General features: G+C 40.5%; 3 protein-coding genes and 1 non-coding gene across 4 annotated transcripts; 1 reads left to right on the top strand and 3 right to left on the bottom strand.

The window, feature by feature from the left end:
• Nucleotides 1-6,907: 6,907 nt before the first annotated feature.
• On the bottom strand, nt 6,908-9,497 carry Exo70 (exocyst complex component 7). The gene is made up of 5 exons (XM_065224558.1): nt 9,376-9,497; nt 9,157-9,322; nt 8,509-9,097; nt 7,157-8,377; nt 6,908-7,088 (listed from the first exon to the last, which is right to left on the bottom strand). The coding sequence occupies exons 1-5, from the start codon at nt 9,421-9,423 to the stop codon at nt 6,986-6,988; spliced, it is 2,127 nt and encodes a 708-aa protein (XP_065080630.1). The 5' UTR covers nt 9,424-9,497; the 3' UTR covers nt 6,908-6,985.
• On the bottom strand, nt 8,413-8,485 carry TRNAM-CAU (transfer RNA methionine (anticodon CAU)). Its single transcript has one exon. It is a non-coding gene; the product is annotated as a tRNA-Met (tRNA).
• A 206-nt stretch (nt 9,498-9,703) lies between the features above and the next one.
• On the top strand, nt 9,704-10,644 carry mRpL46 (mitochondrial ribosomal protein L46). The gene is made up of 2 exons (XM_065224700.1): nt 9,704-9,941; nt 10,007-10,644. The coding sequence occupies exons 1-2, from the start codon at nt 9,756-9,758 to the stop codon at nt 10,622-10,624; spliced, it is 804 nt and encodes a 267-aa protein (XP_065080772.1). The 5' UTR covers nt 9,704-9,755; the 3' UTR covers nt 10,625-10,644.
• An 11-nt stretch (nt 10,645-10,655) lies between these two features.
• Nucleotides 10,656-11,542, bottom strand: Lamtor4 (Late endosomal/lysosomal adaptor, MAPK and MTOR activator 4). Its single transcript, XM_065224714.1, has 2 exons — nt 10,937-11,542; nt 10,656-10,874 (listed from the first exon to the last, which is right to left on the bottom strand). The coding sequence occupies exons 1-2, from the start codon at nt 11,083-11,085 to the stop codon at nt 10,700-10,702; spliced, it is 324 nt and encodes a 107-aa protein (XP_065080786.1). The 5' UTR covers nt 11,086-11,542; the 3' UTR covers nt 10,656-10,699.
• Between the last annotated feature and the right edge of the window lie 3,437 nt (nt 11,543-14,979).

Raw genomic sequence — 14,979 nt, 5'->3', positions numbered from 1 at the left:
CCAAAAGTTAAAATAATCCACCAAATGGTTCAGAGCCTAAACGGAGTCAACGGACACCGGACACCTGACACGAAAAGCTCTGGCCAAGGTGACTACAAATAGGTGTTCTAATGTGTCAAATTCATGATTCAGCCATGTTGGATTTTTGTATGGGACAGCGACCGAGTTTGTTTACAATTTGCTCTAAAACCGCACTTTTCCACCCCGCGACCTCCTCGCCTATATAGTGACAAAGCTGTATCACCATTTATATACCCACCATGGCTCTGGCATAAGATTGGGCGACCCCTGCTGAGGACTGAGCTTGATTTTGAAAAAGGTCAAGTATACGGGACTGTTCATTAGACTGGCCCACAAAAATAAAAGTTCTAATTTTCCCCGGGACAACCTCCATATTTGTGCCTTTAGGTGAGAAAACCATTCTCTGAAAGTTTTAGCTCATTTAATTGTAGGATGAGCTGGCGCTTTTAGTTTGAATGTTGTATGAAGATTTTGGATAACATCAGCCCAGTGACAGGCGCGTAGGCAACATGTTATACAGTGACAGCGGGCCCAGCACAGCAAAATAAGTGATTTGAGCCCGGGACATGCTGCCTACTGTCAAACGCAGCTGTTGGTATAGGTCTTGTCACTGGCCTGGATAAAATACATGAAAAAATGACACTCCTACACTCTATGATCGATAGAGTGTAGGAGTGTCATTTTTTCATGTATTTTATCCAAAATCTTCATACAAAATTCTTATTCTCGATTTGATTCAGATTTTCAAAACGAGTTTCAAAACTTGTAGTTTAAACAATGAGTTACAACGTTGCTAAGGACTGCATTATGAATCCGGTTAATTTTATTAAGATTTTCGCTTTTGAATGGATATGAGCATTTTGTATATGAAAATTTCAACCAAATCCCCTATATAAACATTAAACCAAAAGCAATGTGGTAGATAGAGTTGGTATAGAATAATAATTAGTTACCATTATTTACCATAATTATTATTCTATACCAACTCCATCTACGCACAGCACAGTCCGTTTTACGTCAAAAAAAGCTGAAACATTCAAAGAGTGGTTATCTTATCTATACTGACACGAGTCTGGATGTTGGCTTATGGAAAATATGAATTTTTATTTTTTTAGGGGTAACCCTAATAAACAAATAGCATAAACGAACTGTATCCCGAATGGGTAAACTATCCCACCAATGGTTTGGATGATAACACGTCGTTAAGCTCTCTTTTATGGTTTTTTTTTTTATTAGGGAATCTAGTTGATACGTTGCATAAACTGCCTGAATTTTGGTGCAAAATACGACAAAAAAGCCCAAGAATGAATATCTCCACAATACTTAGTTGAATCGTGATGCTGTCTTCAGCAAAGTTGTTCCTTATAGTTTAAGCTACATGTGCTGAAATTCTGAGCTTAATCAAGTTTGCTGAACCATTTATGTGCACGATAGAGTGAAAGAATGTTATTTCTCCATATATTTCATCCAAAATCCCCTACTCAAATTTGAGTAAACGCATGTTTACTCATTTTTGAGTAACATCCCTTTTGGCTGGACTGAGGCGTTTTGACTCAAAAATGAGTACCCGGAAAAAATAACCATAAAATAATATAAAATCACAACACAATCTATTGCCAACAATCGATCCTATTGTACACACTTAAATTTTTTCGCCAGATTCCAACAGCCGAGTAATTCTGCAATTTATTTTGCTGAGATTCAGTCAAACAATTGCCGAGACTCAGCTAACAAATAAAACTTTGCAGAGATATCAGCTAACAAACAGATATTTTGCAGTGATATCAGCAAAAGTGAATGCCGAAGTAATCGGCTGTTGGAGATTTTACCGAGCTAGATTAAGTGTGTATGTATATAATACAAGTAAACTTAAAATATTGTTGTTACAATAGATCTACAATACGTTCCATAGAGCATGAATTTTCAACAATAGAAAAACAATAAAATTAATGGTAAATTACTCAAGTTTATTCGGGAAAAAGTGATTTTCTGTACGGTTAAGATACATAACAACCCCCTTGTTCTATTGTAGATTTCCACATTTACCATAGATTCTATTGTTGAAACTATACATTCAATTGTTATTTTATCGTTGCTGACAATACAATTTATTTAAGTACAATAAATTCTATTGTATGGTTACAATACATTTCATTGTACCTGTATCGTTCTTTTTTTTTACGGGTAGCCTCTAAAGGCCCAAGCGCAATGACAGCGGAAACGGAACGGCAGCGGCAGCGGAAAAGCCCGATCTGAGTAAGCCTACTTGTCGGATTGAAAACAAGTTAGAACCAAATCGACATCGGTTAGGCTTCTTGATGTCATTTGTGACAACTGTCAAACTTTCCGTTTCCGTTCCGCTTCCGTCCACATTGCGTTTGGGCCTTAAGGCTCTGAACCATTTGGCGAATTATTTTAACTTTTGGTTAAAATTTGACAGATGGAAAGTTATCGATTAACCCTGCTATCCGAGCGTGGTTACTTCTGACAGACAAGAAGTTAAATTTTGACAACTGTGGCTCGAAAACCGGTCGATCGACAGCACGGGGATTTTCGAACATAGAAAATACCGGCAGCTCAAAATGTTAGAGTCATACTGTATTGGACATATTTCAGCATGTAAGATGAATAACAAAAATGAGCTGTGTTTGTTCACATCGACTGATACTGAGTGGTTGCGGTACAAGCACATATCGTCGATAATAGACGATTGTTGTGTATCAGAGAACGCTTGCGCAAAAAGGCTAGGGTGGGGAACGGATTCGAAACTCAAATTTTTTTTTTTTTTTTCTTTATTTTAGAGATTTTTAGCCTGAGGCTAGTTCATCTCTTCGAAACTCAAATGTCATTAGCCAAATACATCCGTAGACCATAGGTCCACCGTTGTATAATTGGCAATGCACCCGTGTACTGAATGGGAATTGTGGGTTCGAATCCCACCGGTGCCCTTAGATTTTTTCGCAAATTTTCTCACACACATGTCTCTTACCGACGATATGTGCTTACCTCTCAGTATGTTCAAACTTTCCTATAAACAATTAAATTGACTGCAAAGTCGCTAAACCGTAAAATCAAAATAGAAAATAACTTTCGAAATGTCACTTTTAACCACGAGTTAAATTTAACTCGGCAAATGGTTCACAGCCTAAATAGCGTGTGAGTGAGCGTGTGAGTGAGCGTGTGAGTAAACCTATTTCTCGCGTAACATTTGAAAAGGGCTTATCCTCGTTGATCAAATCTCTTCATCGACTTTCTCTTTAGTTTACCACGGGAACATAAACGAATTCGACAGTGAGCATGCATAAGGGCGAATACGCGATGATCAATTCTCTTCATCGATTTTCTCTTTGCATTGCTACAGCTAAGCGAAACAATTTTCTAGAATTTGTTCAATGCAGAGTAGTAACAGGTTGTATTGGCTATTAAAAGCAACACCAAACGCACCGAGAAACGTTAAATCTAGCCAGTTATTAACAAAAGAGAAAATCGACGAAGAGAATCGATCATCGCGTATAGGCCCTTATGCATGCTCACTGTCGAATTTCTCTCTAAGCGAGCAGCACAGTTTGACAGAAGATGATGTTAGCTTGCGCCTGAAACAACACACTCAATGGGAAATTTCATTTGCAGTCGGGTTATTCGCGAAAGAGAAAATTGATCAACAATGATAGGCCCTTTTCTCGTGTTGCGCGAGACTTGTCAGATTGAAAACTATAAAGGCCGGCGCACAATGCATACGTTTTCGGGGTTTTTTACAAATAATGCATGGGCTAACTGTCAAAAAACCTGAAAACGTATCCATTGTGCGCCGGCCTTAATAATTCAGGCTCTTTACACGGTAAGAAAAAAGTACCCAAAAGTAAGTTCTATTTCACTCATCTCGGCACTATAGTGCAGGAACCCAAAAGTATATACTATAGGTAAAGTTTTAAATAGAATGCTCCATTTGCAAAATAAAAGCATTTTAAGATTGCACTCGTATACCCCCGTGGAAAATTTTGAAACCATCATCATTTTCATAGTTCTTCTATTCTCCACGAGTGCCAACTTTGATTTGCCAATTCCGATCTATTCTTTCCATCCAGCTAACATGCCATAGCAGCGCTTCCAAGTATTTTTTTTAGTAAAATGCATCTGAATGAGTGACATTCCCCCTGGATTTGATAGTTGGCTCAACTGACAGAAAGATAATAATGTGTTGGGGGTAACCCAAGGGATGGATATGGCTGTCATATCGCTTAAGTTTGCTGCGTACCGAACATCTGCAACGTTGTCAGCGGTAGCCTGATATGTTTTGTTGTTTTGATGTTGAGTACGTGTATGCAGCTATATGTCAAACCCCTGCACGGTAAGAAAAAAGTACCCAACGGCCAGTTCACTTTTACCTACTTTTGACCGAGCTTTTGACTAGTTTGTCTCCTTTTCTCCTAACTAATGTTGTCAAAAACGAAGGAGCAAAACCACCCAACAGGGGTAGTAAAGTGTGGGAACTCAACGTTGAGTATAATCATTTTTACCTACTGTTGGGTACAACTAACTTACTTTTGGTTATATAGCCAGCGGAAAATTCCATACGAACTGCACACAAGTAAATGAAAATTACTTTGACCCGCTTTACCTACTTTTGGGTTCCTGCACTATAGTGCCGAGATGAGTGAAAAGAACTTAATTTTGGCTACTTTTTTATAACCGTGTGGGGTAACCCTAGTTGCTATATTCATAATCAATAATCAACGTTTTGTGTATAAAAGTTGAGAGTACCTTTTCAATTGTTGGTCAACAATATATTGAATTGGTTCCGCTTTTTTATAGAGCGGAATTCTATCCGCCAGACTATTAATATAGCGACTATAGGTAACCCCACCGACAGACCGACATGACACTTAATTCTGACTTATGCCCGAAAACCGTAAGCGGCCGATTTGGGCTGTGAACCATTTGCCGAGTTAAATTTAACTCGTGGTTAAAAGTGACACTTCGAAAGTTATTCTGTACACAGAAAAACAAAACTACCCACCGCTTGGGTTTTTTAAACTCAAATTTGAGTTATTTGACCTCTGCCCGTTTCATTTCCTCTCGCTATTGTTGTCAAAAATAGAACGAAAGATTCGACTCAACCGTCTAGTTCCGTACGAGAAGCCAAAATTGAGTAATATGCGATATACCCAAATTTGAGTTAATTGAACTTAATTTTGGGTAGAAAAAATTGAAAATAACTTAGCGATGGGTAATTTTTTTTGCCGTCCTTAAATGCAAACTACTTTGAGCCGGTTTACCCAAATTTGGCTTATCGTACGGAACATGGGAGATGAGTGAAAAGAACTTAATTTTGGGTTGTTTTGAATTTCTGTGTATGTTCGAAAATCCCTGTGCTGTCGATCGACCGGTTTTCGAGAAGAATTCAGCCATGCACTCAAAAAATTTTACACGTTTGATCGAAGTGTTTAAACACTTGATTTTCTAAATGCACAATCACATTTACTTTAAGTGTGTTTCACCTTGGTTCAATGTGTTATACACGTTAATTTATAGTGTTTCAAACTTTGAAATGTTGAAAATCTTTCACTATCTATTCACGTGTATTGCACATTGAATCACGCTACTGTTCAAAACAGATGGATTTAAAGTGTTTTGCATTTCAATACGATGTGAATTGCTTGCTCAGAAAGGTAAACATCTATAACAAGAGTTGTGACTTTATCCTATCAACCTGCCTCATATATGAGAACAACCGTGGCCGTGACCATGGTTGTCAAAATTTAACTTCTTGTCTGTCAGAAATAACCACGCTCGGATAGCAGGGTTAATCGATAACTTTCCATCTGTCAAATTTTAACCAAAAGTTAAAAAAAATCCACCAAATGGTTTAGAGCCTTAAACAGCCCAGTGGCAGGCGCGTAGGCAACATGCTATACAGTGACAGCGGGCCCAGCACAGCAAAATAAATGATTTGAGCCCGGGACATGCTGCCTACTGTCAAACGCTGCTGTTGGTCACTGGCCTGGATTTAAGGCTGTGAACCATTTGCCGAGTTAAATTTAACTCGTAGTTAAAAGTGACATTTCGAAAGTTATTTCTTATGTTCGAAAATCCCCGTGCTGTCGATCGACCGGTTTTCGAGCCACGGTCGTCAAAATTTAACTTCTTGTCTGTCAGAAATAACCACGCTCGGATAGCAGGGTTAATCGATAACTTTCCATCTGTCAAATTTTAACCAAAAGTTAAAATAATCCACCAAATGGTTCAGAGCCTAAATGTGCAGTGATCCGAATTGTCAAAAACATAGAATTTTTTATCTAGATAAAAATAATTTGTCCAGAATAGATCAGACACGAACCAATTCATAACTTTTGCATGCAGGTTCATGGCTTAGCTAGATATTTCCCGCGAACACGGAGCCAGATGTCAGTAGTGCGCTTTGGTCAGAAATTTTATTGTTTTTGCTATGGTCATTCGTGTCGGTTTGTCGGTGGTGCAGCTACCGTTCATGGAAACTCAGGCCAGTGACAAGGCCAATACCATCAGCAGCGTTTGACAGTAGGCAGCATGTCCCGGGTTCAAATAGTTTATTTTGCTGTTTTGGGCCCGCTATCACGGTATAACATGTTGCCTACGCGTCTGCCACTAGGCTGGGGTCTCGGCTGGGGTAACTTGTCCGAAGATTAGTCTTTGATACGGACATTGGCCCTCTCGCTGCAGGATGAAGACGAATGGGCACGTGCCACCCGGGAAGGACCATTGGACTGCTGCTGGTGAGAACATAGGATTTACAATCAGAAAAATAATCCTTGGGAATCTTCTTTAGAAAAACCCCGTGCTTGGAATTATTGAGACTTGAACAATGTTGTTTAATTTCTGAACCACTATTATATTTCTTTGCCCTTAAGACTTACATGCTTCTACATGTATGCAATTATAAATCTGTATTTTAAATATTCATAATTTAACCATTACTTCAACTACCTTAAATAGTATCATCAAAGAAGCTATTCAGCATCGCGGTCACATCCGTCGGTCGATATTTGACATACTTTTCCGGATTCTTACTGAACTGTACTTCGGAGTAGCTGAAAGTAAACGAATGGTTTGAATAATTGAATTTTCCAACTTTACCAGTAAGGCGGAGTATTCTTACATCTCAAAAAACGCATTGTACTGCGGAATAATGTGCTCGGTGTTGTCCCGCTTGATGCCCTCCCGCAGCAGCCCATCCGGCACGGAGATGGCACGCTGCGTCCGTACCACCTCGTCAAGTTCCTTGTTGAACGAGGAAAACCGCTCCTTGATAATAGCTCGTTCCTTGTCTTTCACCCGGCCGCCGGTCGGTTTCGGAACGTCTTCCAGTGGGGCAATGCATGCCAGCAGCTTGGACCACGAGCTGAGATAGGCTTTCTTCAGGTCTTGCGTCATTTTCTGGTAGCGTTTCTCGCAATCGTGCTCCGTAAGGGCAACAACGTCAATTAGGTTCGAGCGTTGAAGCGACTTCAAGATGTAGTGGGTGTTGTTCAGCTTGAACAGTTGTTTCATCGCTACATCTCCGTACTGCTCGGATTTGGCGGCGATGGTGTAGTTTAGTTCGGCGAGCACTTTCCGCACGTAAATACCGAGAAGGGCTTTATTCTTCTGTTCTAGCGAGACGGTTTTGTGGGAAGCGATTCGATCCAGGTCGTTGGTGTAGATTGGATCCATCTGAAGAATGCTTCCGATGGTTTCGCAGTGTTCCTGGAGCTGCTCCAGGAACCAGATGGTATTGGAGGTCAGTTCGTGGACGGTGGCATCTTTCGGTACATTCGAGCCCCCTCCGTAGCTGATGGTGCTGGAGCTCATGCTGACCATTCCACCGCTTCCCGTATCATTCTTGACGGCGTCGATGAATTGCTCCAGGGCTTTGGAACCGGTTTGCTGGAGTTTGTTCAGCACCCCACCGAGTTGCTGCCGTTGAGCAGTATCGCAAATTTTATCAATGTCGGGTTGAAGGATTTGCACGTGCTTCAGTGCGGAGAAGGTTCCCAAAGCAGCGGACCATTCCTTGCGACTGATGCTCCTCAGCACTCGCCCAGTGATGGCTTCGGCATCTTTGACGACCATTTCGATCGATGGTTGAGAGAGCCGAGAAAAGACCTCATTGTGGCGGGATGTCGGAATGATATCATTCAGAAGCTGGCGTTCCCAAACTAGAAGCTTCTGAAGCCCGAGCAGTAGTACCAGATACTTTTCCAGCTCTTGATCGTTGTCGTTGCCATACTCTTCGGCCGCCAAGATGTCACCGAAGGAGGAATTCTTACGCATGGCCAGTGCGGCCGACTGGCCAAGGGTTTGAGCTTTTATCAGCATCTTGTTGGCTTTACGTTCGAAGCTGTAAAGTAAAAAAAAAAGTGGATAAAAAAAATATGCCCCGAGTGAGGATCGAACTCACGACCTTAAGATTATGAGACTTACGCGCTGCCTACTGCGCCATCGAGGCTTGTGTTTTCAAGGCCTACTTACATTTGTTGCAACCTGGCGGACGTTGACTTTTTTACACCGGCATCCGAGGGTCGTCCGTAGTATCTCGACTTCAACGGTTCATTCCCCCAGCTTCCACTCTTCTGGTGGTCCTTCAGATTCTGCAGCGAACGCACAATCACCTCTGATCGTTCGTCGCCGTATATTTGCACGTACTCCCGCCGCAGATTGTTGTCCAACCACTGGGCGATGGTGTTCAGCTCCTCCCGGGTGCTTGTCGGCAGTTGCTTGATCGAAGGGCAATCCTCATTGGACGAGTCCTCCTCGATGTAGATCAAATCCAGCAGATCGACCGGTCTCATCGGAGTGCTGTGCTTCTTGAGAAGCGATTTCAAGTGGTTATTTAGCGTTTCACAGCCATTATTGAACAGACTCGTCACGTTCTCCAGCTCCACGCTCTGCGGATTGTTATTCAGGAAGTAATCCTTAGCCTTTTTGAGTTTGTTCAAACCGTCCAGGAAACCGGTTATGTTGCCCTCCGACGGTCCCTGATGAATCAGATTACACACATCCTGCGAGGCGTCGTAGTGGGACAGTACCTGTTCCAGACAGTTTAGAGTTGAATCTAGATCTGCGAAGATAAAAGTGGGCGTTACCAGACGCAGATATAACTGGTGGACGTGAAATTACTTTGCTGCTGCTTCTGCAAATTTTTAGTGACGTTGTAAACCGGGAGAATGGTTTGTTCCAACTTTCCCAAGCGCTGCTCGAAGGAGTTTAAAATTTTTGACATCGACTTGGTCAGTTCCGAATACTTTTCCACCCGATCTTTCAGTAGGGCTTGGTTCGTTCGTTCCTGTGAATTCAGGTTGGTTGATTAAATTTGTTCTAGCTTTGCGGAACTCTTACCTTTTCTAGCTTCGTTTCTATTTGCAGGGTATTTTCTAAATTCGTCATTTTCACTTTTTTTTTCTGGAAAAACACTTTTTTATTCGAATCTTCGTTTTCCAATAATAAACAGTTAGGTGACGAATCCACTGTGTCCTAAATATGCGAATCACAACAGAAGACGATGATGAAGCTTCCAGCTGCAGCTACGATTGAAATGAACTTTCCTATTGGAATGCCTTCTCACATCTTCAGCTTCATTTCATGCCTGTTACAGGTAAATGTCAAAAAATCCCACTTGTGCGTTTTCCGAACTAGTGTTTTCAACACAATCTTTTGCGTAACTACTGAACTATAAGAACAAATCGCACTTTTATCACACAAGTTCCCCCGAAAAAGCCATGAGTTTTCTGATATCGAGATCGTTTCTGCACACCGCACGTGCTATTCTGATAAGACAAGTTTCAACCAAAACTGCAACCACAACCCCCGCCGCCAAGGAAAAATGGGATCTGTATGCTGGGGTGCTGGTGGAACGACTGCCGGTGATTACCAAAACAATGGCCCCGATTGAAGCCAATTTTAAGGTATGGTTTGTCCCCCCTTGTATTTCTTTGCAACATAAGCATAGTTACGAAACCAACTATTACAGGCAATGCTCGATCAAATCGAGTTCGAAAACAGTCTCAAATCGAACCACGAACTGCGCAAGGAGATGGAAAAGCGCCAAGCCGAACTTCTTAAAGCGGGCAAGATCGATCTGGATTCGGAAGCGCTCAAACAGACGGCACAGGATTTGGAGGATGCCTACAACGATGAGTTCAGCAAGTTCAAACCTGCCCCGCGGCTTACGGAGGCAGACCAAAAGAACGACGTGAAATCGTTGAATCGAAAACTAGAGGAAACGCTGGTCCTACTGACGGAACAGAAGCTTGGCGAGAAGAGCTACTATCTCCTTCCACAAGGAAAACACACCGCAGGTGAATCGCTGCGGCAAACCGCCGAACGTGCATTGCAGGAAAACGTAGGCGACGCGCTGAAGGTTACTTTCTACGGAAATGCTCCTGTCGGGTTCTACAAGTACAAATACCCGAATACATCACGCCAGGAAGCGATCGGAGCGAAGGTATTCTTCTTCCGGTGCGCGCTCAAGCCAGACAGTGCAAACATAGTCGATAAGAAGGCCAAATTCCAGTGGTTAGACCAATCAGGACTGCAGAAAACCTTGAAAGAGTCCTACTACCATAGCGTTTCGCAATTTTTGTTATAATTGTCTTTGCTGAATAAACAAAATCTTAGACTTTAAGAAGAAGCATGCATTTATCTACAAGAGAGATTGCACACGTTAGGCTAGGATTGCTCTTGCATCGGCATCGCCGGCTGCTCCGTTCTGGTTCGGCGTGTTACGTCTCTTGACCACGTAGATCTTTTTGTTGGAAAGACAAATGGTGTAGCTGTGCTCTTCGTATACTATCGATATTTTCTTGCACGAACGCTTCTTGAACACGGCCGGATCAACGCTGGAAACCAAAATCACGCTTTTACTTTTTAATTGCCTTCGAAAATATAATTCATCCCATACCTTTCCGTCAGCGTCAACAATCCGCTGATGATGTTCGCACTCCGCTCGTCATTTTCCATCTCTCCACCGGAGGCCAGCACTGCTCCGTCCTCAGACATGATCAGATATCCGATCTGATCCGGAATGGGGCGATTATCCAAGTCCAACATTTTACTTTTGCTACGAACTGCAACTACCGGACTCCTGCTGCTTCCGTTACAGCAGTAGACTTGTGCTAAGGCCTGATGGGAATCGCTACTGCTGCCACTGCCACTGGAACCACTACTCGAATTTCGATTGCTACTACTGCTAACCGATGAGGCACTTTGCAAACTTAGCTGACCGATGCGATTAAATTGTCAAATGAAGAAGTGCGTAAATAATCGAACCGCTAGCAGGATCCAATATTTTAGTGAACTCATCAAACGAAGAACAATAAGCGATGGAGCCTAAGAGCACTGTGATACTCGTCTTGGCTGATGGTGATAACAGTATTATTATTGACCTTTTGCTTATCAATTTACGAACAGCGGTACTTAAACGAGTGCTAAGGTCTAAAAGGACTGGTGTTTTGGGCTTTTGCGTCTAGACCGATCGATTTTTCCAATATCCTGCGGTCTCCACTATGTATTTTTCTTGGCAAAACTATTTCCACTGACACTTTTATACTGATGATTGTTTTGTTTTGAAAGAATTGCGGAGTATATGGATAGGGCTTACGGTACCGGATTTTGGTTTAATATCAACTGAGATTGAAAAAAAAAATTGTGTTTAGCTGAAATGGTTGCCAAACCAAAATCCAACGGCACCTGTCAAAAAGAACCCATCGATGGGGACCAGGGACCAGCAAGATACGTTTTCAGGTTTTTTGACAGTTAAGCGCCCATATATCAATATATTGACAATAAATTGACATACTGACAATATTATTGAAAAGGTGATATTCAAGACAATGATTGATGACAAGTATTGACGAAAAGCTGATTTTAATTTCACTTTGTCAATACTCAGAATGTATTGACAAAAAAAAAACGGTCAATTTCGCCATCAATATCATCGATGTATACATATTGACAACATTAATGGCAATACGTTAGAAGTCTTTTTACCTCAATGTATTGAAGTCAATATTACTTGTCTCAATTTCCCCACACAAGAAACATGGATCAGAGAAAAAAAGTGTGTTTAGAGTTCATGTTTGTATTCGGGTCCAAACAGAAACGATTGCTGGACCTGTATGTATTGTAAATACTAGCTACACACTGAATTCGGTAAATTTTGCCGGGTTTTGAACAGCTGAAAAAAATGGAAAAATTTCAAATGGCCGTTACTCGAAGGAAATCAATAAAATCTCAAATTGGTTTTGTATCGTTCAAAAGGGGTTAACCAACAATCAATACGAAACTAACGATTTTAAATTGGCTCACTACTTGACTAGCCTATTGGTAACGATTAACTTACCCCATTCTAGTCGAAATTATAGTACTACGTAATGTTTGTTTTGATTCGCTATGAAAGTTTGACAGATAAAATGAGGGGTTAGTGGATTTTCCTATGTTTCGAGGGCTGAATCGATTAGCTTGGGACCGAAGAGAGTACCAGAGCTGAGCCAAAAAGTTGAGCACGTTATTTCGGGACCTTCTAGTCTTAGAGTTACTAGAGTCGATGTATAATGAGTCACGCCAAGAGAAAAACAGTTGAACTCGCATCACGGTTTTCGAAAGATTCCCTTTCTTTTAACTTGGCAACAGAGGACTTCTGCATCAACTTCAAATGACTTCTAGCGAGGAAAAAAATTAACGGCTGTAGTAAATCATTATATCAGTATTTTGTCGAATTATCTTAAAGAAAAATAGTAGAAATTGTCATTACTGATCATTACAAAACGTATCGCATGACAAATGTAATGCTCACTGCGTGTATATGATCATTTCTTCGATTATATTTCATATTTAATTGCAATACCTTTCGTGGACCTTTCATAGCATCGTAATGCTTGTTTACTTTGCACGATAGGTAGCCGGTTTGACAGTTCAATAGGTAGACTTGGCTTCACTCTTGGCGTGACTCATTATACACCGACTCTAAGAGTTACCTCTATGGGTTAACTAAGTCCGATCATTTTCGGTATAAATTTTAGTTTTTTTTTTATTTTTCATTTTTCCGTAGTTCAAAAATTACCAAATTGCGGAGTCCGGGTTTAGTGGATATACATATAAATTAACTTTCACCCAACATTTCTCATACTTGCTCATTTCAAATTAATTTTCAGGATTTTTAGAATAAATAGTGTTAAATTATGATCTATTCCAGGCCTACTCTTAAGTTCTCAGAATGATGTAAGAACTAGGTGATTAATTATAGCTTCCAATATTATTTTTGATATCACTGAACTCTCCTGTTTCGTTAGAACAATAATGTTTACCTAATGTTACCCATACATATAGGGGGTTATTCCGAGAGTCGAAGTGATTTTTATCACTATCGAAGTTAGAAAAGTCACGTCGTGGTGTCGTGACTCTCTATGCAAATCAAATGGAGAGTCACGTTACCACGTGGGTTATTCTGCGTGAGCTGTAAATTTGTCATTCAAACACCAAATGTTGTAACTTTTTGACAGGACACAGAAAATACACAGGACATGTACTTCCAAATTGATCGAATTTAATCAAATCGATTGTCGAGTGCGCGGAATTACTACACGTGTGGAATACCCCACGTTAACGGTACGCAGTTTCCCAAATAGAAACTACCATGCTGATGTTTTGGTAAACATTCATAAATGCAAATCATGCATATAATAATTAATTTACGTTACATGTAGGTATGTGAAACGCTGATAGTATTTATTTTATTTTAAAGTTACAAAAAATAACATGGTTATGCTTGTGATTTTGTAGAAAATGTACATCCATGTAAACGAAGCCTGGGTGATTGGTGACTGTAAAAATATACATGTTTTATTTAGTTTGAAATCGATTGCATATCACACACGAAAATTTAAACAAATGGCAACACTGCATGCCTCGCTGCATGGGCGAAGGTGCTTTGTGAGTTAGTCGATCTAAATGACGTACGTTGTCCCTCCTCTTGAGTAGGGGAAGAATAGGCTCTTTTCATGCACAATCAATGTAGAGTGCGCTAGCCGATTTTGAGAGGAAATGTCATCCAATCCATTTGTTTACATCATAATGACGATTTTCAAAACTCAAAATAATGTACATTTTATTGCACAACTTGCAAATTTCCATCGGGAGTGGTCTTATTTTACGATTATCTACAGATCTGAACTGATTTACTGCTGAAATAACCACAAATTAAAAATCCGGAAGATCATAACCGCTGAGACAATTTCATAAATCTTATTTTTTCTCATCAAAAAATATATGGAAGCACCAGCCGGATCACTGCAAACCCGATACAGAAAACAAAATATTCCACGATGATGATGATTTCAAGCACCTGCGGTGGATAAATTAATCAGGAAAGGTGAAAATATTTTCCTCTTCCTATGCTTCACGGTGAAAATTTCCACCCTCATCACTATTTTTATGGTTCCCCTATTCACCGCCAGAAGACGAAACAATCGCTTAGTTTCTATTGAATTCGCCTATATTGACAAAGTGAAATGAAAATCAGTTGTTCAACAATACTCGTCATCAATCCATCGTCATCAATATTACCTTTTCAATCATATTGTCAGTATTTCAATTTACTGTCAATATATTGACCCGTGTAACGAGCGCTTTAGCGTATTGTCATTAATGTTGTCAATGTTTATGTATTGATAATATTGTAAGGAAATTGACAATACGATGTTTGTCAATATATTGACATGTGTAATGGGCGCTTTAGACCATGCATTATCTGTCAAAAAACCCGAAAACGTATGCATTGTGCGCCGGCCTTTTCGTTTCTTATACCTCGTTCGCATTACAGCGTATATCACGTGATATACGCTGTCTTGCAATGAGCACTCATACATCTAATTATCACTGGAAATCCATCGTTCACATTACAGCCTATATCACGTTATATAGGCTGTCTTGCAATGAGCACTCATA

This window comes from Ochlerotatus camptorhynchus, unplaced genomic scaffold, assembly GCF_037179485.1.
Source record: "Ochlerotatus camptorhynchus isolate MF236.1 unplaced genomic scaffold, CSIRO-AGI_Acam_v1.1 ptg000213l, whole genome shotgun sequence".
Taxonomy (NCBI): Eukaryota; Metazoa; Arthropoda; class Insecta; order Diptera; family Culicidae; genus Ochlerotatus; species Ochlerotatus camptorhynchus.
This window is presented reverse-complemented; position numbering and strand designations above follow the sequence as displayed.